Here is a 27477-nt window from a genome sequence, read left to right as displayed (position 1 = left end):
GTTTCTGGTAGATACAGTTTATATAAAAGAAGGAAATGTATTATGGTGCATGGTACAGCACACGTACTGTACTAAAATGTGATGTGTGTTTATGTACAGTACTACTGTGTATTGTTGTTCATTATTGTTTATTACAGTAAAGTCTATTCTATAATTTAAGATTTAAGGGAAAATATACTTTTATTTATAACAGAAAAGAGCATTAGAAGGGTTAGGGGTAAGGGGGGGTTGGGGAGGTCTGGCACGGATTAATTCTGTTTACATTACTTCTTATGAGAAAAATAGGTTCAACTAATGAACATTTTGACTTAAATTCATAAGTCAAGGGTCCACTCTATGTGAAACCGGTCCGTGGCGCAAAAAAGGTTGGGGAGCGCTCATCTAAAGCATCTACACTGGGCACACAGGGATCTAAACTGGACATCGGAGCAATGAAAGGACCACAATCACTAACAATCACTAAATCTTCTTACCAGACAAGCAGAGACGTCAGAGAATCACAATAAAGCTTTATTACTTCTTCAAAATTAAGTGTAATTTACAAACATACATATGTACAACTGTAAGGATATACATTACTATAAAATACGTGATAGTAAAAGTAACATTTATTGCCTTTAATAGCAGCATCTGCTACTAAGTACTGTGACTAAATAATATCTACAAAAATAAAACATTAATGTGCATTTATTGGACGTTGTAAGTTGCTTCATTTATTCTTCACTTCTGTGTCTACTGAATTATCGACCACATTTCACCCAGCGACTCCGGAGAGTCACGTCCATGAGCTACGGCTGTTAGTCAGTGCAAAATGAGTTATACTGTCCATCTGTCCATCCCTCCATGACAGAACGGGGCCGTTTCAGCACGGCCTGTACAGAGACTGTACGTGTGATTAAGGATTTAAAGCTCCGGGTTTACTGAACCGACCCTGAGAGGGAAGCATCTCCGGCGTGACGGGCTACACTACAGCGGTCCGTCAGGTCTCTTCTCCAGACTGTACTCCCGGGTTCTCCCCACCTTCCAGCCTGTAACAGCCAGCAGGGCGATGCCCACGAATTTAAACGCCACCTGCAGGCCGAGGTACCTGCAACGGACAGGAATCACCTTAATCTACACATTATGACATCATCACATGGTTGTTATGGCTGCCAACACCTTATATACGAGGAGGACGGTGGTCGCTGCTGAGTATACCCGACCACCTGACTGGTGGCTCGGTGGGTAGCACTGTCGCCTGGATTTTGCATGTTCTCCCCATTTCTGACCCTACAAAATTGCCCTTGTGTGTGTGTGTGTGTGTGTGTGTGTGTGTGTTTGCCCTGTGATAGATTGGTGACCTGTCCAGGGTGTTTCCTACCTTTCGCCCACCGCGACCCTGACCGGGATTACAGGGCGATAAATTCATTCTTCCCCAGAAATGCACTCGTGCAACATTTATTACTTATTTTTAACCCCAAAACGTCTTCGGATGCGTTCAGGTGGGAGCGAGAACGATGCCGTACCTGTTTCTAAGGAGGTTGTTGTCATAGTAACCACAGCCAAGCTTTTTCCCACAGATGCTTTTCCACCAGATGCAGGTCGAGTCGATGGTCATCCCGAACAAAGCCGGGGCAGAGAGCCACGCTGTACGTAAACACCAGATAATAAACATATAAATATAAATAACAAAAAAACAAAAAAATAACAAAAATAACAAAAAAAGAAAGAAAAATTAAAGAATAAATAAATCAATAAAAATTATATAAATAAATAACAGGAATAAAAGAAAAAACTAAGAAATAAAGATTAAAGTAAAAATTACATAAATAAAGAAATAAAAGTAATAAGAAAAAAGAAAGAAAAAAACAAAAAGAAAGAAAGAAATAACAGAAAAAAATTTATTAAAAAGAAAAGAAAAGGAAAAAAAAATAAAACAGAAAGAACAAAATATAAAAGAAAGAAAGAAACAGAAAAAAGAAAGAAAGAAATAACAGAAATAAGAAAAAAGAAAAAGAAAGAAAGAAATAACAGAAATAAGAAAAAAGAAAGAATAAGAAAGAAAGAAAGAAAGAAAGAAAAAATCAATTAAAAATAAAAGAAAAAATGAAAAATAGAAAGAAAGAATAAAAAAGAAAGAAACAGAAAAATAAAGAAAGAAACAAATAACAGAAAAAAAGAAATTAAAAATGAAAGTAAGAAAGGAGTTCAAAGAAAGAAAGAATAAATACAATAAAAATAAAATAAAGAAATAAATAACTAAAGAAAGAAAGAAAAAGGAAAGAAAGAAAAAAATAATAAAGAAATAAATTTAAAAAATGAAAAATCTATTCAAAATTAAACAGAAAGAAAAATAAAAAAAAAAGCATTTTGTGTCTGCACGCAGAACAGAGTTTGATCTTGTTTTGCCAACATACTAGTGAGTTAAATCTTGTGTGTTAGTCTGGTCAGAGTTGCAGTGAGTCCATAAACACTCTGTACAAAGCACTACAAAGTTCTCACTCACTAAGTTTTCTTTCTTCCTGGTGTCGAGAACTGATTGTCTGCGTGTTTTTACGTCACAAGATAAACAAAGGCTCCGACCCGGCACCAGAGGGCGCTACAGTGTTAAAATTGGAAATGGTGCATAACAAGTGCACAGACTGAGCTGGGAAGTAAACTGTATATAATCTAATATTGTGTACAATACTTTCAACCTGTATTTAAAATTGTTTAAAATTCAGAATAATGAATATTTAGTAAATGTGTGCATGTCCTCATCATGTAAACGGTTTAATCCTGGTGTTTTTAACACAGGTACACTGATGTAAACCTGGTATTCAGGACGTCCATCACCGTGAGCTTGTCATCACTTTTCATCCAACAGCAGTTTAATAGAATTAAATAGAAATGAGTAACAGTGAGTAACGACTGAATACTTACCGAGTACTCTCAGGAGAAGAAACTGAACCCCAATAGCGAAGGATTTATCCTCCTGAGGAACGATTCTACATCAAACATACAGAGACATTTAACATTTTTATTATTTACTCCTAAAATAAAATACACTAAATGGGCACAAATTCCCATACACAGACACACTCCAAAGTCTTGTGAGAAGCTACTCAGACGTTGCTGTCCGACAAGCTCATGGTCGGGTGTCATATTCATATTTCACCTCCTACCTGAGTACCATCATGTAGATGGGGTTGTGGGTAAGACTGGCGATCAGGGCTGCGACAGAGATGAGGAAGATGACTGGCAGGAGCAGATGTGGGCAGCTGTTGGCACACGAACCAGGATGGGCATCACCGCCACCGAGCGCCACACAGCTACAGTTACTGAAGGACTGTGTGGAAACATAGAGGAGGCGATGAGAGCGCGGTTCTAATGTGTGGAAACGATGTTTTATTACTTTATGAATTAAAATTCAGAGGCGGCACAGTGGTGGAGCGGGTAGCGGCCAGCAAGAAGGACCAGGGTTCTTTCTGTGTGGAGTTTGCATGTTCTCTGGACTAATGAGAGGACAGCTGAGAGGCTCAGAGATCTAAAAGCATGACGTGGGCGTCTCACCCGGACTCTGTATTTGGTTTTGGGATCCATGATGAAGCTGGTACAGCCTGCGTGGCAGGGGGAAACGTACTCAATGTTGTCGTCACCACACACCGGGTTGAAGGCGCTGTTTGAGCAGGAGCAGTTAGAGCTGCAGGTCAGAAGAGGTCTGAAGAACAACAGAGGAGAGAAAATGTTAAATAAGACACACCCCCATACCATGACACACCCTGGTACTGACACACCCCCATACCATGACACACCCTGGTACTGACACACCCCCATACCATGACACACCCTGGTACTGACACACCCCCATACCATGACAGACCCTGGTACTGATACACCCCCATACCATGACAGACCCTGGTACTGACACGCCCCTATACCATCACAGACCCTGGTACTGACACGCCCCTATACCATGACACACCCTGGTACTGACACGCCCCTATACCATGACACACCCTGGTACTGACACGCCCCTATACCATGACACACCCTGGTACTGATACACCCCCATACCATGACAGACCCTGGTACTGACACGCCCCTATACCATGACAGACCCTGGTACTGATACACCCCCATACCATGACAGACCCTGGTACTGACACGCCCCTATACCATGACACACCCTGGTACTGACACGCCCCTATACCATCACAGACCCTGGTACTGACACACCCCCATACCATGACACACCCTGGTACTGACACGCCCCTATACCATGACAGACCCTGGTACTGACACACCCCCATACCATGACACACCCTGGTACTGACACACCCCCATACCATGACACACCCTGGTACTGACACGCCCCTATACCATGACACACCCTGGTACTGACACACCCCCATACCATGACACACCCTGGTACTGACACACCCCCATACCATGACACACCCTGGTACTGACACGCCCCTATACCATGACACACCCTGGTACTGACACACCCCCATACCATGACACACCCTGGTACTGACACACCCCCATACCATGACACACCCTGGTACTGACACACCTCCATACCATGACACACCCTGGTACTGACACGCCCCTATACCATGACACACCCTGGTACTGACACACCCCCATACCATGACACACCCTGGTACTGACACACCCCCATACCATGACACACCCTGGTACTGACACGCCCCTATACCATGACACACCCTGGTACTGACACACCCCCATACCATGACACACCCTGGTACTGACACACCCCCATACCATGACACACCCTGGCACTGACACACCTCCATACCATGACAGACCCTGGTACTGACACACCCCCATACCATGACACACCCTGGTACTGACACACCCCCATACCATGACACACCCTGGTACTGACACACCCCCATACCATGACAGACCCTGGTACTGACACACCCCCATACCATGACACACCCTGGTACTGACACGCCCCTATACCATGACACACCCTGGTACTGACACACCCCCATACCATGACACACCCTGGTACTGACACGCCCCTATACCATGACAGACCCTGGTACTGACACGCCCCCATACCATGACACACCCTGGTACTGACACACCCCCATACCATGACAGACCCTGGTACTGACACACCCCCATACCATGACACACCCTGGTACTGACACACCCCCATACCATGACACACCCTGGTACTGACACACCCCCATACCATGACAGACCCTGGTACTGACACACCCCCATACCATGACACACCCTGGTACTGACACGCCCCTATACCATGACACACCCTGGTACTGACACACCCCCATACCATGACACACCCTGGTACTGACACACCCCCATACCATGACAGACCCTGGTACTGACACACCCCCATACCATGACACACCCTGGTACTGACACGCCCCTATACCATGACACACCCTGGTACTGACACACCCCCATACCATGACACACCCTGGTACTGACACGCCCCTATACCATGACACACCCTGGTCCTGACACACCCCTATACCATGACAGACCCTGGTACTGATACACCCCCATACCATGACACACCCTGGTACTGACACGCCCCTATACCATGACACACCCTGGTCCTGACACACCCCTATACCATGACAGACCCTGGTACTGATACACCCCCATACCATCACAGACCCTGGTACTGACACACCCCCATACCATGACACACCCTGGTACTGACACGCCCCCATACCATGACACACCCTGGTACTGACACACCCCCATACCATGACACACCCTGGTACTGACACACCTCCATACCATGACAGACCCTGGTACTGACACACCCCCATACCATGACACACCCTGGCACTGACACACCCCCATACCATGACACACCCTGGTACTGACACACCCCCATACCATGACAGACCCTGGTACTGACACGCCCCTATACCATGACAGACCCTGGTACTGACACACCCCCATACCATGACACACCCTGGTACTGACACACCCCCATACCATGACAGACCCTGGTACTGACACACCCCCATACCATGACAGACCCTGGTACTGACACGCCCCTATACCATCACAGACCCTGGTACTGACACGCCCCCATACCATGACAGACCCTGGTACTGACACGCCCCTATACCATCACAGACCCTGGTACTGACACACCCCCATACCATGACACACCCTGGTACTGACACGCCCCTATACCATGACAGACCCTGGTACTGACACACCCCCATACCATGACACACCCTGGTACTGACACACCCCCATACCATGACACACCCTGGTACTGACACACCCCCATACCATGACAGACCCTGGTACTGACACGCCCCTATACCATCACAGACCCTGGTACTGACACACCCCCATACCATGACACACCCTGGTACTGACACGCCCCTATACCATGACACACCCTGGTACTGACACACCCCCATACCATGACACACCCTGGTACTGACACGCCCCTATACCATGACAGACCCTGGTACTGACACACCCCCATACCATGACACACCCTGGTACTGACACGCCCCTATACCATGACACACCCTGGTACTGACACACCCCCATACCATGACACACCCTGGTACTGACACGCCCCTATACCATGACAGACCCTGGTACTGACACACCCCCATACCATGACACACCCTGGTACTGACACACCCCCATACCATGACACACCCTAGTACTGACATGCCCCATACCATGACACACCCTGGTACTGACACGCCCCATACCATGACAGACCCTGGTACTGACACGCCCCATACCATGACAGACCCTGGTACTGACACGCCCCATACCATCACAGACCCTGGTACTGACACGCCCCTATACCATCACAGACCCTGGTACTGACACACCCCCATACCATGACAGACCCTGGCTTTTGGACTTGTCCCTGATAACAGTCTGGATCCTTTTGGTCTTTGGTCCAGAAAAGACCTGGAATGCTGATTCATCTGACCACAATACACGTTTCCACTGAGTAATGATCCATCCTAGATGCCTCCGAGCCCAGAGAAGTCGACGCCGCTTCTGGACAGTAAAGTTTTAATTGGCATAGCAGATCCAAAACTGGTGTCACCTCTTTCTATCTGGGCATGGGACCTGCACTGAGAGTGCACCTACCAATGATTAGGCTTGTTTCTGACATCAGTGCAGAATGTAGAGACCAGTGCAGACCTGAGACCAACAAAACGCCGCACTGTTTCTCTGCGCCGCATGTTTTCCCACAAATAAAACTAGCTCATAACGAGGCCGGGCGGATTCCTGTACAGTCACCAGCTCTCTGCGGAACCGAATTCCTCTTCACGAGCCGACGGCGGATACAAAAGAGACCCAGCGGGACCGAAACCGCAGCCAATCCCACGCTGGGCTGAGTGGAGGCTACGCGCCGGTGTCTGAAAGAGCTCCGGCGTGCCGTCACTCCATAATGATTTTAAATCTCCTACCAACCAGCAGGACCGGGCCGAGCGCACGCCGCATTAACACGCCCGACGCAACTGCATAAATTATAACCGCTGCGATTGCACCCTCTGGTGGCTGATCGATGCATTGCTTCGGCAGTTAAAAAAGAAATAAAGAAAGGCGCAAGGGTGGGGCGGCTTACACGCTAGCTGGGCGGGTGCCTACGCAGACACGTGATTGGCTGTGTGTCTGTAGAAGGAGGGACAACGGCTAAACAGGGTTCCTCGTCGCTGCTGCAGTTATGACCTCTGCTGACCGATCGAGGCGCCTAGACACAGACGAGCTATAATACGCTATACGGATCTCCATTTGACCAGCCTGGTGCAGGTAAAAAGAAGCGGTAGCCAATTTGACCACCCCAGTGCAGGCACCTCGATTGTCCCGCCCACCACAGACACACAACCAATCATGTGTCTGTGTAGGTACCTGGCCAGCCTATAGCGAAGCTGAGATTCAAACCCCAGAGCTCGAGATGTCAGCACTGATGGGCAAGCGTGCTTTGCCACTGTGCCACCCGTGCACCTTTCTCAGTTTCTTTTTTTTCCCCCAATTGTACTTCTACATGTTCTCCCTTTTTTTCTGTATTTAGTCATATTCGGTTCCTTTTCCTCTGTTGGAGACCCCGATGGCGTACGAGGAGGGTATAACCTCCTGACACGCCCTCCCTCCGACGCCTTCTTATTCGCCCGTACTTCGATGGATCGGCGTGTGAGGACGGTCTCGCACATGTAGAGTCACACGCCGATCTCCACTTCTGTACAGGCGCCTCGGGCTACTAACCAGGGTCCATACATGGCGTCGAAGACCCCGCCCACTTTTTAGTCCCGTCTTTTCCCACCCACCAGACTAGTGGACGATTTTGTCTGCTGCACTGTCGATCGTGCCCGCTAGGGGGCGCCCAGCTGACCGGTAGCAGAGCTGAGAGTCAAACTAGCTTGATGTGTATTTTCGCCAAGGGTGGCGCTGAGATCTGAAGATCCAGGGATCCAGGGTTCGAATCGAATGATTGGCTAATGACTGAAACAGCCTAGCCATTGATAGGTGCACTTGTCAGTGCGCTCTAAGTGCAGGTCCCAGGCCCGGATAGAAGTATAAGGGTCGCGAAAGGAAGGGCATGTAGACCAGATCTGCTGTGGTGCCCCCTGAATACGGTACATGACGTTCAGCTCACCCGGTACTCTCTTTGGGGTAAACGCCGGCGACCGCCTGGGTGGAACAGCCCATGAAGAACAGAGGGACACATATCAGGGCGGAGAGGGTCAGTATCGCTACGGAGAAACGTGGAATGACCCTCAGCGACAGACCCCAGCGCTTCATGACCACGCCTCCCAGGAGCATCCCGATGGCCATGGAGGGCAGATTCACAGCGCCTGTAAACACATAACCGTAAGTTTAGGGGGCACCTTGGGGGGCACGGTACTCAGAAACGCTTCGGAAACAAACCTATGAGCAGGCTGCTGTACGCCGCCGTGGTGCTGAACTGGCGCTCCAGGAACTTGTTGAGGAAGGTGGCGAGTCCGGCGACCACGCTGGAGAAGCAGCACTGGGTCAAAACCAGCAGCATGAAGAGCGGGTTCAACAACAGGCGCACGAACAGCCGCGGGAACACTGTAGCAACACACACACACATACATACTGCTACTTACAATCCCAATACAATACACACCTGGGCGTGGCAAAGTCAGCATTAGCTTTTTTGGAAGGTAGACCACATTTTCAGACACTTTTGTAAAAAATAGTTTTTTACTATTTTATTTCTGCATTTTCTCCTTTTCTTCCCAATTTAGTCGTAGCCGGTTCCTCTTTCTCTGCTGGAGACCCCGATGGTGTACGAGGAGGGTTTATTCTCCTGACACGCCCTCCCTCTGACGCGTGCGCTCTCCACCGACCCCTTCTTATTCACCCATACTTCGGTGGATCGGTCACTTCTGCACAGGCGCCTCGGGCTACTCCTTACACAGCCCCGCCCACTTTTTAGTCCCATCTTTTGCCACCCAGCAGACTAGTGGTCGATTGTGCCTGCTAGGGGCGCCCAGCTGACCGGTAGCAGAGCTGAGATTCAAGCCTAGGGCCGGCACATGCTTCACATGAAGCCGGGAGCAGATTCCTACAGCGAGCGTTTCTCCATATTTGTCCTGCAGTTGTGCTGTTTGTTGGAGGGGTAAAAACTACCAAAAATGGGTAACGGAAAAAATAAAAGCAGTTGCCAAAAAACAGAAGCAAAGAAACAATTGAAAGACATCCTCAGCTCACAACGGAGAAAGTGGATAGAAAAGGGACAGGGCAGAACTGTGCTGCTACCCATAACACCCAAGTTCTCAAAAAAAGAGTAAAAATAAACCCCGAACAAGCTGGGGACGGAACTGGACACGTGGCACCCCGCTCCACCCCACCAACAGATGCAGCCCGTGCTCAGCATGGAACCAAACATAAGGCCAGCGCCGCTTTTGACGCAGCTCACTCATCCAGGGTGGTTTTATTGAGACTGGCTGAGTTCCCAGGAAAAAAAAAAGAAAGTCGGCATCTGCGCCGGCAGCAAACTGGACCAAATCCCAGCATTCAACAAATACTTTTGGCCATATAGTGTTTATGCACAGTGCACTATATAAACACCCACAGGCTTCCAGTTTTCACATTCCAGAATCGGCCTGACTGTACCTGGCTGTTCCCGTATTAAGGTGTCGCCCGGTGGTCGCACCACATACCGCAACCCTGTTGAGCTATTTTCCCACCCCCCTGATAGCAGAGCTGAGATTCGAACCCGAGAGCTGGAGATCTCTGCACTGGTGGGCTAGCGTGTTTTACCGCTGCGCCACCCGTGTGTGTTTTTTACTGTTTTATTTCTGCATTTTATTTTCTCTGCTGTTGGAGACCCTAATGGCGTACGGGCGTGGCTTGCACCGATCTCAACGTTCCTTCACTTCTATACAGACGCCTCGGGATACTAACCAGGGTCCTCACACAGCGTCGAAGACCCCGCCCACTTTTTTAGTCCCGTCTTTTCCCACCCAGCAGACTAGTGGCCGATTTTGTCTGCTGCACCGTCTGCACTGACGATCGTGCCCGCTAGGGGGCGCCCAGCCGACCGGTAGCAGAGTTGAGATTCAAACTTAACTGAGATGTGCATCACCAGATCTCAGTACTAATGAGTTTGAGCAGAGTTTACTTACATGACCCAGGGAACACAATGCATCTTACTCTCTCTATACAAGAAATATCATGAAGCCTCCACAAGGGGGCGTTCACATACAAGTCTACCAGGAACAGTGCACTTACTTTTGAGGAAATCCAGAAGCGAGTGGTCAGTACTGGTGTGGCCGTTCTTCGGAACTTCCCTCTGCAAAACAACACAATCTGGTTTATATAGATGCTCGTTATATTCCTTAATTAGTCCCATACTAATTAACGAGCCACATGACCCACCCCGCCCACTATTTAGTCCCATCTTTTCCCACCCAGCAGACTAGTGGCCGATTTTGTCTGCTGCGCCGTCTGCACTGCCGATCATGCCCACTAGGGGGCGCCCAGCCGACAGTGCTCGTATACATAGGGCGAATTTAGCTTAATAATGTACGTACACTTGAAGGTAATGATAAGACTCACGTTCTCCACATGCATGGCTCTCGGGAAGAAGAAGTAGGGGATGGAGGTGAGCAACAAACCCCCGGCAGAGATCAGCAAACCCAGCCACCATGCGCCGACCCAGCGTGGATCAGTCGGGATCAGTTCCTGAGCTCCGGCTGCAAAAAGAAAGGTTTGGTGTGGATTAGGGATGTCAAGGATTAATGGTTAACCAACAACCGACGGTCACTGTTCGATAATCAATACATAATCCTACCCACCCTCGGTGTGCATGCGTCAGCTATGTGCACAGTTTCTAAGCTGAACCTTTAACTACTTAAACTAATACTTTAACTTAAACTAATACGCATTATAATCACAAAGCGTGATGCTGTTTCGTGTCGTGTGGAGTCTGACGTGTTTACTAATATTCTTGGGTTTGTCTGCTGCCACGACCCTCTTCAGATCCCACCAAACGTTCTTCTATAAGGTTCAGGTCAGGTGAATCCTCCAGTGCTTCTTCAGATGGACTTTAAACTATGCTTGGGTCCACTGTCCTGTTTGAAGGTCCAATTCCGAAACTCCAGTTGTCGTTAAAATCGGGATAATCCACTAGCACACCAGCGCCGAGATTCTGAGACCCTGGGTTCGAATCTCGGGTCCGCGACCGGTCGGCTGGGGGCAATCTAGCAGGCACGACTGGCCTCTGGTCTGCTGGGTGGGAAAGACCGTTTCGTTTTCAGCATTTAGCGGACGCTTTTATCCAAGGCGAGTTACAGTTTTTAAGCAGTTGAGGGTTAAGAGAGCTCGAGAGCCCCACAGTGGCAACCTGACAGTGGTGGGGTTTGAACCAGCAACCTTATGATTACTAGTACAACGCTGTGTAAGGACCTTGCTTGTCCAGTGCGCCTGTACAGAAAGTGGAGGAGCGCAGAGATCGGGGCGTGGCTCTCCGTGAATCCACTGAAGTATGGGTGAATACGAAGGGACACATTGGAGGCGCACATCAGGCGAATATACATAACGCCGTCAGGGTCCCCAGTAGCGGATTAGCTACGCTAAATTGGGATAAAAGGGGGTAAAATGCAAATAGAAGTGCAGCTGTAATTCTCATGTCTAAAAATGATTAAAACCCCTAAAATTTGATGTATTTATTTTGTTATTCTGCAGTCGGCGTGCAGGACGTCGTACCTGTATCACCTCGGTCCACGTCCACGTAGATGCGCAGAACCACAGAACCCAGGAGGAAGCCGAAGGCGGGGCCGAACACGGACACGGCGAAGAGGATCGCTAAAGGAATACAACATTATAGAGATTAGATTTTAAAATATACATCTAAATTAGCTTACAATGACTGAATACAACTCAAGCACACGAGGGCCGACAGTGGCAACCTGGCGGTGATGGGCCTAGAACCAGCAACCTTCTGATTACTAGTCCAGTGCCAGTGGAATAAGGCCAAGACCTCTAGTCCTGATCGAGGAGGGTCGTGACTAACACACCCCCTCTGATACGTGTGCAGTACCGACCGCTTCATACGGAGATCCGTATCGCGCACGGAGTCACGCACCGATCTCTATTATCCCCCGTCTCTGTGCAGCACCATCGATCAGCCAGCAGAGGGCGTAACTGCAGCAGTTCTAAGGAACCTCTTTGACCAGCCCTCCCTCCCTCAAATGAACCAATCATTATCTGTGTAGACGCCCGGATGACCGTTAGTCAGCAGACTAGTGGCCGGTTTGTGTGCTGCACCGTCTGCACTGCCAGCTGTGCCGGAATGCGCGCCCCATAGCCCTTCTATTTGGGCTTGGGACCTGCGCCGAGAGCACTGACAAGTGTACCTACCAATGGCTACATTAGCCATTCATGTCTATGCAGACTGCCCGACTGACCGATAGCACCGCTGAGATTCAAACAACCCCAGATTTGGGGAGGAGGTGTGCTCGTTACTCACCGATGTACAGCGGAGAGTTACCGGGTTCCGCAAAGTCGTCTATGTATGAGATGCCGAAGGGTTGGATTGGGACGGAGCCGATGCCGAAGAGCAGCTGGGCCGTAGCCATGAGCACCCACAGCTTGGAGTTGTCCGCCAGTATGGGAGCGTCCTTCTGACCACACGCCTTAGCGGTGGACGCGTTCGGGTGCAGAGAGTGGACGTCACACATGTCCTGCCTGCTCGCTGGGAGACAGAAACACCATCTTATACCACTTTCATCTAGGAGTAACTAACCAGGAGTGAAGATCAAACCCAGGTACCTGGAGCTGTCTGAACCACTGATACCTGCTAAACATCTGTGCTAAAAAACGTACACATTTCATGAACCTAAAAAGGTCAAGGGTGCAACCAGAAGCTGGTTTAAACAGCTGATCAAGGTCAAAATACCCTTTTAATGTGTCTGCAAACCTTTAATCTCAACTCTAGAGCCCTGAAGCCGTGCTGCACCGACACCGTCTACTGCTGTATTACAGTTACCATTTTTAAGTTGACTTTAAGTTGGTGTTATGGCACATCACCAAATGAATGAATAAATATATACAGCGGTACGCTGAAACTCAACGTCAGTCGGTTCTAGGAGTGGCGTCAGGTTTTAAAGACGTTGAGTTTCGAGGTGTTTTTTCCATAAGGATGTTTGGGGAACCTGTTAATGCGTCCATAGTCCCGTGGAGCTGCAGATATTTTAGTCTCATGTAAAAGAATGAGGTTGTTTTTGACACTTAAACACTGAAAATAACACAAATATAATATAAACACACTGAAATACAATTACTAACAGTTAAACATCAATAAAAATACAATAAAAGCTGCACTTTAGTTTTACTTCTTTATTGTTTCCTGATGCTTCTTAATGCTGGAGATGCTTGATGTTGGAATACCGTATTCCCTTCAGCACCGGCGCATTCACATGAGAACTTAGCGTGACTTATTGTAGTAAAACAGCGAGTGGGGAATGTGATTAGTGGAGGAACTTATGAGCAGTAATAATGAAGAGAAGTTTAGTGCTCCTGTCTCCTTCTTTTACTACATTAAACCACGTTAAGCTTTATTTTCAACCAGAAGCGTTTTAGACTCTGGGAGAAGCTGATTCTGATTCTCACCATTTCTCAGAAGCTGGAGCTGTAACACAAGTTTAAAAGTGAAACAGGGAGGAGAATCCAGATAAACACAGATACATGTGGAGCTGTAACCCTGGATCTGACGCTTATTCCACACTGATGCAGATTCAGATCAGATTTACAGGCTGATCAGGTTTTACCGCTCAGCTGTCACACACACGTCGAGTTTAAGGGAACAAATTTCTCCACGAAGGGCGTCAAGTTTCAGAGATTTCGAGTTTAAGAAATGTCAAGTTACAAGGTACCGCTGTATATGAATGAATGAATGAATGAATGAATGAATGAACGATCATATGGTTCGGTACTTGCTGTTACCTTTCAGAACCGTGTCGTAGGTGTACGGCTGGGACAGGAAGTGAGGTAAGGTCAGGATCAGGGCGCTGATGGACATCAACAGTCCACCCAGTCCAATCAGACGAGGACGATTCACACGACTCCCCATGTAACTGACGAACACTATCAGCACGGTGTTGCTCACCTACAACACACACACACACACACACACACACTCTCAGTTACATTATATGGTCAAATGTGTGAGGTCAGGTCAAAGGTTTGAACCCAGGTTCCTGGGTCCCTGCTGCTGTGAGACACTCAACACTAGCTGATGTTTCAACATCTTTTGGAAGAGCCCATTATACACTATATGCAGGTCACTGGGCAAAAAAAAAACACACACACACACACACTGCATGTCTTTGGACTTGTGGGAGGACACCGGAGCACCTGTAGGAAACCCACACAAACACAGGGAGAACATGCAAACTCCACACAGCAAGGAATCATACCCACGTCCTTCTTGCTGTGAGGCAACAGCGCTACTCGCTGTGCCACCATTCTCAGCTTCTCTGGTACCCAAGGGAACATTGGGAACCCCTGCTAACCTCTGGGAACCCATTTGCATTGATGTTGAGGGTGCGTCCCGTACCTCATGAAGCGACGAGATGGTTCCCGAGGACAAGCTGTCGAGGCCGAAGCGTCTCTCGATGGTAGTGATGTTGCTCTTGAAGTAGGAGCTGTAGAGGAGCTGCATGAGCTGCATGAGGCCGTGGAAGAGCACAAAGAGCTGCAAAAGAGGAGGAGGAGGCGATTCAAACCACAGGTACTTCATCTACTGGATCTATAGTGTGTGAATGATTCCTATCAGGTGCTCCCACTAGGGGGCGCCAAAGCGGATCATTCGTCTGCATAATTGATTTGGCACTGTTTGCACCCTCCTGTCTATTTATTCAGGCTTGGGACCTGCACTAAAGGTGCACTGGTATGTTCCCACATTAGCTGGGTACACGTAATGCCATGCACCTTCTGTATGATGATGAGCTGTACCTGCATTAGTGTGGACTAAGCATCAGATCCAGTGTTACAGCTCCACATGTATCTGTGTTTATCAGGATTTTAGATAGATAGATAGACAGACAGACTGATAGATAGACACAAAAAATAGATAGACAGCAGACAGATAGACAGATAGATAGACAGATAGATAGCTAAATAGATATACAGACAAATAGATAAACACATAGATAGACAGACAGACAGATAATAGATAGATAGACAGACAGACAAATAGATAAATAGACAGATAGATAGACAGACAGACAGATAGATAGACAGATAGATAGATAGACGGACAGACAGACAGATAAACACATAGATAGATAGATAGATAGATAGATAGATAGATAGATAGATAGATAGATAGATAGATAGATAGATAGATAGACAAACGGATAGATAGACAGACAGACGGACGGACAGACATACAGACAGACAAACACAGATAGATAGACAGACAGATAAATAGACAGATAGCTAAATAGATATACAGACAAACAGATAGATAGACAGACAGACGGACGGACAGACATACAGACAGACAAACACAGATAGATAGACAGACAGATAAATAGACAGATAGCTAAATAGATATACAGACAAACAGATAGATAGACAGACAGACGGACGGACAGACATACAGACAGACAAACACAGATAGATAGACAGACAGATAAATAGACAGATAGCTAAATAGATATACAGACAAACAGATAGATAGACAGACAGACGGACGGACAGACATACAGACAGACAAACACAGATAGATAGACAGACAGATAAATAGACAGATAGATAGATAGACAGACAGACAGACACAGATAGACATACAGACAGACAAACACAGATAGACAGACAGACAGACAGATAGATAAACACATAGATAGATAGATAGATAGATAGATAGATAGATAGATAGATAGATAGATAGATAGATAGATAGACAGACAGACAGACAGACAGATCACATTATTAGTCAGATATTACAGCAGTTCAGGCTACACTATAATAAAAACTAAAAGTATTTAAGGCAGGTAGAATTACTGTACATCACTATGCAGGTGTATAAATAATGTGATATGGTTATTCTACTGTACACTAAATAATTGCTTAAATTGTATTTAACGATAACTGTAAGTCGCTGTGAATAAAATCTTCTGCTAAATAACACAAATGTAAACAGTAATGAAGCAACATGTACATATAACGTGTACATAACAGTTACAGTGAGTCATAACCAGTAAGCCGTGTGTGGTAATACATTCCCAGTAAGCGAACGCCCGACCACAATGGATATTCAGATTCATTTCCTCCTTATCTTTTACAGGATGAAGAGGAAGAAGATTCCCAGAATTTCACTCATCCTCCTGCTCACGGTGCACCAGCGTCACTGCTGGTACTCAAACGTGTACCAAACAACGTCAGCACAACGCCAGCTACTAACAACAACCAACCGCTAAGCTGGTGAAGTGGTTCATTTTAATAATGTAGGTACTGAGAGGGATAAAAATCCCAGCCTTACAGAGAGAAGGGCCTGGGTTCAATTCCCCAGGATCCTTTCTGTGTTGAGTTTGCGTGTTCTCCCTGAGTCTGTGTGGGTTTACTCCGGGTGCTCCGGTTTCCTCCCGCAGTCCAAAGACATGCAGTCAGGCCTGTGATGGACTGGCGACCTGTCCGGGTTGTTTCCTGCCTTTCACCTAATGATTCACACCCACCGTGACCCTGACCAGGACCAAGTGGTGGTATGGACAAAAGTATTGGGACGCCCCTTCTGATTATTGAATGCATGTGTTCCAGCCACAACAGTTTCTGACTTCCGAATTAGCAGCAACTGTTTAGGGAAGGTCCTTCCCTGTTCCAGCATGATTGTACCCCTGTGCACAAGCTGTTGAGAGTTGTAGAGCACTGGTTAAGGTACTGGACTGGTTTAAGGTCGCTGGTTCAAGTCCTATTACTGCCACTGTTGGGCCCTTGAGTAAGGCCCTTAACCCTCAATCGCTTGAACTGTATACTGTCACAGATAAAAGCGTCTGCGACATCCTGATAATGTAAATAATGTGAATGTAAAGCTCTATAAAGAAACTCCAGTGTCCTGCACAGAGTCCTCAGCCCCAGTCTGCAGCTCTGGGATGAACCGGAACACCCACTGATCCATCAGCACCCAGACGTACGAATACAAACACTGTCATGTTTTAATTCTAGTGGGTAAGAAACTGGACTAGTAATCAGAAGGTTGCCGGTTCAAGCCTCACCTCTGCCAGGTTGCAACTGTTGGGCCCTTGAGCAAGGCCCTTAACCCTCAATTGCTCAGACTGTATACTGTCACAGTGCTGTAAGTCACTTTGGATAAAAGCGTCTGGTAAATGCTGAAAATGTAAATGTAAAACAGAATGGGCACAAATTCCCATACACAGACTGAATAGCTCACATAGAAGTCACTGTCCGACAAGCTCATGGTGAGCTGTCCAAATACTTTTGGACATATAGTGTAACAAAAGCTATATAAATAAAGTGTTTTGATCATTATGATGATTAATAGTAATTATGAAGTAGTAATCAGTTGTGGTATTGAAAATAAATATAAATAGTAATTAATAAACTACTAATAACTATTGGGAGGAATTTTAGGGATGAGAACAGTGCCCACTGTGCCAGGGTGGGCATAACTGAACGGCGCGTGTTCCTAAAATGGAAAGCTGAAGTGGACGTCTTTAAATAATCCCTATAAACAGCTTCGTCTTTATTCAAACAGCAGTGGTACATCCGTCTCCACGTCTGAGCCGTGTTTACGTCTTCTGGTTCCATCTGACCTCACAAACTGTTGGGGCATGAAGCTCCGATGACGTGAAGCTAAACTCCCTCAAGGTGCAACGTCTAAATATTTACCGGTTGGAGTGAGGAGGACATGCCAGCGGGCGCCCGTATCTGTTCACGCCTAACACGCCGAGAGATAAAGGAGAGCACCAGCAATTTAAACCCAAACTATATTCCTCTGCCACGTGTGCAGTACCAACCGCTTCTTTTCACTGGTACGGAGATCCGTATCACGCACGGAGAGTCATGCACTGATCTCCGTTATCCCCCGTCTCTGTGCAGCACCATCGACCAGCCAGCAGAGGTCCTTACTGCAGCAGGTATGAGGAATCCTTACAGCCTGACCTTCCTCCCTCAGATGAGCCAATCGCTGTCCGGCAAAGTAATTTATGTATTTAAATATTTACAGTATTTGTGTAGCAGACACTCGTGTTTTAAGAACTGGGACCACTGGGCACAATGTAGTAACACACAGGACGCCAGTCCTCCCACCAGACCCACAACGTGGCAGCTGCTGAAGGATTTCAGGCAGTGAGCCACATTGGGTGTTGCTATTTTGGCCAGCAGAGGGGGCACGGAGGCGCAGATGATCACCTGTGCCTCGTGAGCAGTGATTCGCTCCAAATGAGAGTTTTTCATTCTTACGTGGGGTGCGACCCCACCCTGTTTTACAATGAGAAAGGAACTGAAACCAACACCCACTAACAAATAAAGAATAGCCATGAATAAATAAGGTGGCCGAAATACCAGAAACAGAGCAGCAAACGAAAGACGCAAAAACATCAGCAGCCCACAATGGACAAAGTGGACAGAACGTGGACAGAGAAGAACCGAGAACTGTCATGGAAAGCAATGGATGAGCGGCACCGCAACCCCACCAACTCACACTGCCCACGCATGATGTCCATTTACGGGCAGCGTCCATTCAAAAATGGAACGTCACGCCACACCCAGGGTGGTTCCTTCACAAGAAGGACGAGGAACCCCTGTATCAGGGATTGTCCCGCCCCCTAAAGGCACACAGCCAATCGCGTGTCCGATATAGCAGAGCTGAGATTGGAACAGAATCCATGCTCGACTAGGTAGATTTATTGTGTTTTTTTTAATCCAAAGCGACTTTCAATACTCTAACAGTATACTGTCTAAGCAATTGAGGGCCGTGCTCAAGGGTCCAATAGTGGCAACTTGGCAGAGTTGGGGGTTGAACCAGTGACCTTTCGATTACTAGTCAAGTTCCCAATGACCCTCATTTCTCCAGCAAGGTCCCGACAGCTGAAGGCAGAAGGAGAAGCAAGTTCAGGTGAAAGTAAAGCATCCAGACAAAAACATGTTTTTAAAAAACCCTAAAATGACAGGGGCATTAAGCCCAGATTTAAACTGTCATTACATTTTACTGCTTCCTCAGCAGCGTGGTACAGGCCTGCCGGGGCAGAGAAACAGATGAAAGAAACGAGGATATTCGGCGCTCCGTCCTGGTGTCGCTCCAAGACTCTGCCAGTTATTTGCACAATCACTCCATCACAAAAGAGAGCAAACGTGTGCGGTCGGCGTTCACCCCGGGCCTCCGAAAGATCAGCTTTAACCGCACAATGAGCGATAAGTACAGGTGTCATCGCCGCCGAGATGTGCCGCCTCGCTTCAGGAGAATTACACGCCGACGAGGCTGCCGGCTGCGGCACGCACGGGGTTTTATGTGGGGACCCTATAGGGCGCCCGCTGAACCTATGATGGGTGCTTATGGCGCAAGTTCTGCAGAGATAAACTGTCTACTGTGTCAGTCTGAGCCTCGGGCGATTAGAAAGAACGAAACCCCGGTGCCTCCGAAACAATCCAGACTTGCTCTGGCACGGCCGGCCTAAATAAAGTATTTATTTTAAACGCTGCTGCTCTGTTTATACAGCTTTTAATAGGAGGCGTAAGCTGAGACGTGAGTTGTTGATCACTGTATGTGACGGTTTCATATAAACAGTACAGTTTGTCCCCTTGAAGCATATCTATAAGGGTAGTGATGGTTACAAGCTTCAACTTGTTTACTAAATATAAACAAATACCATGCATGTGTAGATCCAGCGCTCCAATCTTAGAGGTGCTACGAGTAATGTCTAAGGATGTCTAAACCAAACCAATGCAGGGCCTCCCAATCCCCACCAGACTCACAACGTTGCAGCTGCTGAAGGATTTCAGCAGTGAGCCACATTAGGTGTTGCTATTTTGGCTAGCAGAGGGGGCACGGAGGCGCAGATGAGGATGATCACCTGTGCCTTATGAGCGTTAATTCGCTCCAGGTGGGGGTTTCTCTATATACTGTATATCACGGTTTGGCCAAAACAGCCAAGCCATTGGGAGGTGCACTTGTTAAGCGCAGGTCCTGAACCCTATAGAAACAGGAAGGTTGCGACAGTATTAATGCCTAAATACTGGGACAGCTGAAAGAAAATTATAATAAATGTATTAAGCAATTTATGCCGATATCTTTGTCACAGAGTCAGAACCACTTTCTAGACTAGACTAGGTAGCTAGCACAGGTTTGTACACACCACTAACACACCAGTTGAAGCCCAGTTACATACTGGTTTTTAAAAAAAAAACACAGGCACAACAGACCCATCAAAGAAGTTCAGAAACACTTTGAAGAACAAGAGAAGAGACTCAACGTGCCTGCCAGCAACCCATAAACCAAACAACAAGCACCTTAATAGTTCCAGTAGCTTACTGGAGGTTTAGCGTGTGTCCAGTGCTGTTTGGCAGTTAGCATAAAGGAAAAGAAATGGATCTGTGGTTTGTGTGCTGGGACGAAATCTACTGAGCATTTCTGAGAATCATTTAACACTCTGAGTAACACAGGGTTAGGGTTAGGGTTAAGGTTAAGGTTAGGGTTAAGGTTAGGGTTAAGGTTAGGTAAGGGTTAAAATATCTTTTGGTTTGAGTTATGTTTCTTCTCGTTTTCACATGGAACAGGATCAAGGTGGACTCTGACGACTGCAGAGTGGGAGTCAGATGTTAAGGTAAGTGAAACATCCAACAACAACAAAATTCTATGGGAAGGTAATGGGGTGGAATGGGGGAAGATGGGTTGGGGTCGAGGTTAGGGTAAGGATAAATGTAGGAATAAAGGTTGAAATGGGGGGTTAGGGTTGAAATTCTGGTTTAGGATTGATATTGGATTGAGGGTTGTGTTAAGGTAAAGGTTAAGGTAAGAAATGGGTTAGGATTTGGGTTGGGAAAGGGGATAGGTTAGGTTGGGGTACGTATGGGGCATGGGTTGTGGTTAGGGTTGAGGTTGGGGCTAGGTTTAGAGGAAGGGGGTTCGATTGGGGTAAGGGTTAGACCTTTGTTTTATCCTGAGACCGCAACGTTTTTGTTTCTATGCCCAGCTATTGTCATGGTCGAAAAACTCCTCGGTTCGTAACTCTAGATGGGCGCCAATTAGCGGGCATAATTGGCAGTACCTGCAGCAGCCACGGTTCTGCTAGGGCGGGATGACCTGACTATTTGGGTGGGGTCTTTAAATGCTGTGTAAGGACCCTGATTAGCAGATAAAGAGATGACTGTGCAGAATGCATGGGTGAAAAACGGTTCCGCTAAGGGCTGCATGCAGGTCATATACCCTCCTTTTAATTTTTGAAGAACACAGTGACCTCAACCTGTTCTTATCTTGCAGGAGTTTTGCTTTTAACGAACTCAGGAAGTGAGATTCATGACTCCAGTATTTCTTTATTTTAGGTTTAACAGTTCCGAATAGAGGCTTTTACTATCCTTTTCAAACCTATCTTTTTCCAATTACAACGCTACCTTAAAACTGGACGTCAGTCGGTTCTGGGAGTGGTGTTGAGTTTTAAAGACGTTGAGTTTCAAGGTATTTTTCCCCATAAGGATGTTTGAGAAACCTGTTAATGCGTCCATGGTCCCGTGGAGCTGCAGATATTTTAGTCTCATGTAAAATAATGAGGTTGTTTTTGACACTTAAACACTAAAAATAACACAAATATAATATAAACACACTGAAATACAATTACTAACAGTTACACATCAATAAAAATACAATAAAGCTGCACTTTAGTTTTACTTCTTTATTGTTTCCTGAAGCTTCTTAATGGTGGAGATGCTTGATCTTGGAATACAGTATTCCGTTTAGCACCGGCGCATTCACATGAGAAGTGATAAAACCGCTTTTGCGCCGCTGTGCCGTTATTTCCTATGAAGTGTGACGGCGGTGCACAAAACTTAGCGTGACTTATTGTAGTAAAACAGCGAGTGAGGAATGTGATTAGTGGAGGAACTTATGAGCAGTAATAATGAAGAGAAGTTTAGTGCTCCTGTCTCCTTCTTTTACTACATTAAACCACGTTAAGCTTTATTCTGAACCAGAAGCGTTTTAGACTCTGGGAGAAGCTGATTCTGATTCTCACCATTTCTCAGAAGCTGGAGCTGTAACACAAGTTTAAAAGTGAAACAGGGAGGAGAATCCAGATAAACACAGATACATGTGGAGCTGTAACCCTGGATCTGACGCTTATTCCACACTGATGCAGGTTCAGATCAGATTCACACTGTTTGTTTAGATCTTTAAATTGGACTCCTGAGCGTGAGGATGCTGAACGTCCCATTTAAAAAAACAAACTGTATTAGAATAGAGCGTCCTCTGTGTGATCTTTTCAGCTAGAACAGCAGCCGCTCCTCTGAGAAGCGTCTCACGAGACTTTGAAGTGTGTCTGTGTGTGGGAATTTGTGCCTGATCAGTTAAAAGATGACAGCAGTTGATGGATTTTTTTGAGGGAATAACTCAGGAAACATAACTTGAATAGGTTTTAGGACCCATCCACTCGCCCTGCAGTCTCTCCCTCAGGATTGCAGCGCATTTGTTGTCAGTTCATCCGCGTAACCATTGTGAAGCACCCGGACCCCCCGCTGAGAGGAAAGAATGAGTGGAAGGGCTGCATGAGAACTCTGCGGTGAGATCCTTGTCTACTTGTATATCTTAGGGATTAGGGAGTGACCGTGCCGGACACCTGTAGGACTTCCTGAACACAGAATAATAAATAACGGACAGTGGAAGCTAAAAGTGACGCTGTTCACATTTAACTCTTTATCATCCCAATTTGGATATACCCGATTACCAGTGCACTAATTCAACCTGGTTGGTTAAAAATGTTTAAATAGTGAGCAGCACAACTGGCTGTAACTGGGCAGAACAGCAGTGAGAGTAAATATTCTCCAGAAGGACAAAGTTCACCTGAGAGGGGGATAACAGGGCCGGGACCAGGGACCAAATTTATTCTATAAAACATTAATAATCTGTTGAGGTGCTAAAAATATGAAAATTATAATGAAGTATTAGGGCCACAATTTATTTACCATATAAACTTTTATTTGGAGAATAAAATTGAAATAATTTGGAGAATAAAATTAAAATAATTTAGAGAATAAAATTGAAATAATTTGGAGAATAAAATTGAAATAATTTTTAGAATAAAATTGAAATTATTTGTAGAACAAAATTGAAATTATTTTTAGAATAAAATTGAAATAAATCTGAGAATAAAACTGAAATAATTTGTAGAATAAAATGAAATTGATTTGGAGAGTAAAATTAAAATAATAATATAGACAATAAAGTGAAAATAATATGTAGAATAAAGTTGAATATTTTGGTCGTGATTCCTCCTGGTGTTAAAATGAGGGACGTCGAGGACTCGTATCAGTGTCACTCATAAAGAAGCTCGATCTCCTGCACATCAGTATCAGTGTGTCATTAATATACGGAACCACTTTATAATTAACTGAGATTATTTAGGAGAAAGAACCGGACGAACTCGGAGTCTCGTTTGTTGAAGCACAACTCTCAGGTCAAGGCGTCTGAGCTGAGACGTTCCGATTCGTCCAGGCTTCTGTACAGAGCAAAACCAGTGTCCATAATATTACGACTTTTTTATTTAAATCATTATGACGTTATTCTCCAAATTATTTCAATTTTATTCTCCAAATGTTTTCAATTTTATTCTCTGAAGCATTTCAATTATATTCTCTGAAGCATTTCAATTATATTCTCTAAATTACTTCAATTTTATTCTACAAAATATTTCAATTTTATTTTCCAAATTATTTACATTTTATTCTCCAGATTATTTTAACTTTATTCTGCAAATCATTTTAATTTCATTCTACAAATTATTTTAATTTTATTTACCACATAATTTCCTCTTTTTTCCAAAATATTTCAAATTTATTCTTCAAATTTTAACTTCATTCTCTAAATCATTTTAATTTTATTATTTAAATCATTTCGTTTATTCTACAAATTATTTAAACTTTATTCTCCAAAATATTTCAAATTTATTCTTAAATTATTTCCACTTCACTCACAAAATATTTCTATACCATATTCTCCAAATCAACTTTAATTTTGTAATCATTTCCATGTTTTTTTTTTAATCATTTCAACTTCATTCTCACAAATGAATTACAGTGGCCCTAATACTTCATCACAGAAAATAACAAGTACAGGATAAAAAAATTAGAAGCTCCTAAATAACGAGTGACACGTTCCACAGTTAAAAGTGCATCACTGCTTCAAGAAAACAAACTCGTTCTGATTTTCTCTTCATTTGATCAACGATAAGCTTCAAAAAAACATTTATCTCACTCAGATCTAAAACTCGCTTGATTCAAGATTCAAGAGGCTTCGTTGTCATTTCAGTATTTCAGCTCTGTGCCGAAATGAAAAAAACGTTCCTCCAGGACCGGGACCAGGACCAGGACAAAACATGGAACACGAGTGCAAACAACACACACAGTGCAGATAAAAACACAGATAACAAAGAAGGGACGGGGCCACTCATGAGGACAGTCAAAATAGCCAATCATAATCAGTAGTAAATGATTAGAATGCTGTAGCACCAAGTTAAATACTAATAAAACCTTAATGCATATAATATACACTATTTTACAAATTATTACGTTGTTTTGATGTGTAAAACTGATTATTTAAAATAGATGATAAGTTCCCAAGTCAGTGGTGCACACTAAGCCCGGACCTGAACCCTTATTAAAAATCTCTGGTATGAATATTGGAGCGTTTGGATTTTGCAGTGCCTGACCTTAAATTCACTTCATCTGACTAAATCTGCAAAAATTTCTGCAAAATCTGCCCAAGACTTGTGGAAAGCCAGATTACAAGAGTGGAGGCTGTTAATGCTGCAAGGTGGGGAACTTCATATTCGGGCGTCCACATACTTTTGGCCGTATAGCAAACTGTCTTTGAAGTTTGAAGAAAGACGGTCGGGTTTCCAGCTACTGTTCATAAATGCAGTCCAGGACTGACCTGTAACCCACGTGTGCCACGCCCACATCTGTACCTGAAGGGCGCAGGTTTTACGTATGCCAGCCTCCCAAAAAATGTAGGTGGGGTGAGGAATGTTATCAGTGTTTCCACAATGAATCCTGGCTAATGATTTTCTGCACTCAGCTCAAATGTTTGTTTGTCAAATCTGATGTCAGAAGGAACTGCAGCTTGTCGCACAGTGTAGATGTGCTTCATATAGCCAAAAATATCTGGACACCTCTCCTAACTGCTGACTAGGGTGACCATATTTTGGTTTTCAAGAAAGAGGACGCTTGGCAGAATGGCAGCATGGGCCATGTAATAATATGTAATTGGCCGCACCATGGCAGTGTGTATAAAGTCGGGGTTTAAATATTTGACAAATGCATCAGTAACCATCTAACTGTGTTATTAAACTTTAATAATAAATAAGCAGCTACGTTTTAACAAGACGACTAACAAACACATTTATAATCAGATCATCTCATTACTTTCAATTCAGCGTTCAGCCCTGAACAATAATAATAACAAATAAGTGGAGCTCTCAAACGCTCGTACTAACATAGCGGTTATAGTAACGCTGCGATAGCGCCACATTCTGGTGAAACAGCTCCACTGATGAACTATGTTATTTGTTGTTATTATTGTTCAGGGCTGATTTGACGCTGAATTAAAAGTAATAAGATGATCTGATTATAAATGTGTTTGTTAGTCGTCTTGTTAAAACGTAGCTGCTTATTTATTATTAAAGTTTAATAACATAGTTAGATGGTTATTGATGCATTTGTCAAATATTTAAACCCCGACTTTATACACATGGCCATGGTGCCACCAATTACATGAAACCTGGTTTTCCAATTAAATTGTCTGACCTTACAGATGCTTCATTAATTAAACGGACACATTTTGGCCATACCTTTCTATACGTTGGACGCTTCAGCTGGCTTTTCACTGTTAATCCTAAACTTCCATACAGGCCTCCGAAACAACAGTTTGAATTAGGGCGGCAGACTGAACATCCTGTTCCAGCGGCGTTCCTAATCAGCTCTGTAAACACCTCGCGGAACATGTGCACACTAAATCCTTAAACGTACTCGCAGGTTATAAACACATTATTAACCACACGTGTTTTCACACCCAACTACACACACATGGACGAGGCCAGATTAATAACCACCTACGGTGCTAAATGAGCTCCCGTCTTCAGCAGGTTCTTATATAAACCCAGAGACGCCGCGGGCGTGGATGCCGAGCGCAGGATTTTTACCCCGTACAGCATTTCTGGACGCGTTTCAAATGTGTGTGTGTGTGTGTGTGTGTGTGTGTATGAGGTATGAAAGGCAGAAGATGAGGCGTAACCCCCCATAGGCAGCAGAGATTTGGATGTAAACAGACCGCCGCTCAGTCTGGAACCCTGCAGCAAAACAATGCTCGGGCTAAGTGCGAATTTGGACCCGACGCTGCGTACTGCGTACAGATCAGAGAAAAAGTTGGGACGGTGTGGAATATGCAAATAAATAGAAGAATGCAGAGTTTCCTACATTGACGTTGACTTTTATTTGATTGCAGACAGACTGAATCCAAGATATTTCATGTTCTGTCGTTGTTTAAATTAATACACATCCATTACAGCATTTCAGTTCTGCAACACATTCCAAATTAAGTTGGGACGGTAAAGCATTTACCACTTTAGTAAAATCTTGAAGCGGTGCGTCTGAGGGATCGGAGATCTTAGTGTTTAGCTTGGGTTTGCGTACTTGCTGCTCAGGTGGCGCAGCGGTAAAATACGCTAGCACACCAGAGCTGGGATTTCAAACACATCGTATCGTATATCAGCTCTGCCATCCGGCTGGGCTGGGCGGCTATATGAACAACGATTG

The 27477-nt window shown here is 45.3% G+C and overlaps 1 protein-coding gene across 1 annotated transcript in view; it reads right to left on the bottom strand.

Moving 5' to 3' along the window:
• Positions 1 to 492: 492 nt before the first annotated feature.
• The window catches only part of slco2a1 (solute carrier organic anion transporter family, member 2A1), a 33961-nt gene continuing 6976 nt past the window's right edge, over positions 493 to 27477 (bottom strand). Inside the window, exons 2-14 of the mRNA XM_062997228.1 lie at positions 15056 to 15193; positions 14443 to 14605; positions 12968 to 13192; positions 12205 to 12303; positions 11056 to 11192; positions 10729 to 10789; positions 8896 to 9060; positions 8624 to 8822; positions 3532 to 3679; positions 3144 to 3307; positions 2902 to 2966; positions 1506 to 1626; positions 493 to 1087 (exon numbers count right to left, since the gene is read on the bottom strand). Of these exons, the coding sequence (XP_062853298.1) occupies positions 967 to 1087; positions 1506 to 1626; positions 2902 to 2966; positions 3144 to 3307; positions 3532 to 3679; positions 8624 to 8822; positions 8896 to 9060; positions 10729 to 10789; positions 11056 to 11192; positions 12205 to 12303; positions 12968 to 13192; positions 14443 to 14605; positions 15056 to 15193 (1806 nt within the window). The 3' untranslated portion in view covers positions 493 to 966. The remainder of the gene's footprint in view (positions 1088 to 1505; positions 1627 to 2901; positions 2967 to 3143; positions 3308 to 3531; positions 3680 to 8623; positions 8823 to 8895; positions 9061 to 10728; positions 10790 to 11055; positions 11193 to 12204; positions 12304 to 12967; positions 13193 to 14442; positions 14606 to 15055; positions 15194 to 27477) is intronic.

The sequence above is a fragment of the Trichomycterus rosablanca genome, chromosome 6 (assembly GCF_030014385.1).
Source record: "Trichomycterus rosablanca isolate fTriRos1 chromosome 6, fTriRos1.hap1, whole genome shotgun sequence".
Taxonomy (NCBI): domain Eukaryota; kingdom Metazoa; phylum Chordata; class Actinopteri; order Siluriformes; family Trichomycteridae; genus Trichomycterus; species Trichomycterus rosablanca.
Note: the sequence above shows the minus strand (reverse complement) of the source record. Positions and strands in the feature narration are given on the sequence as shown.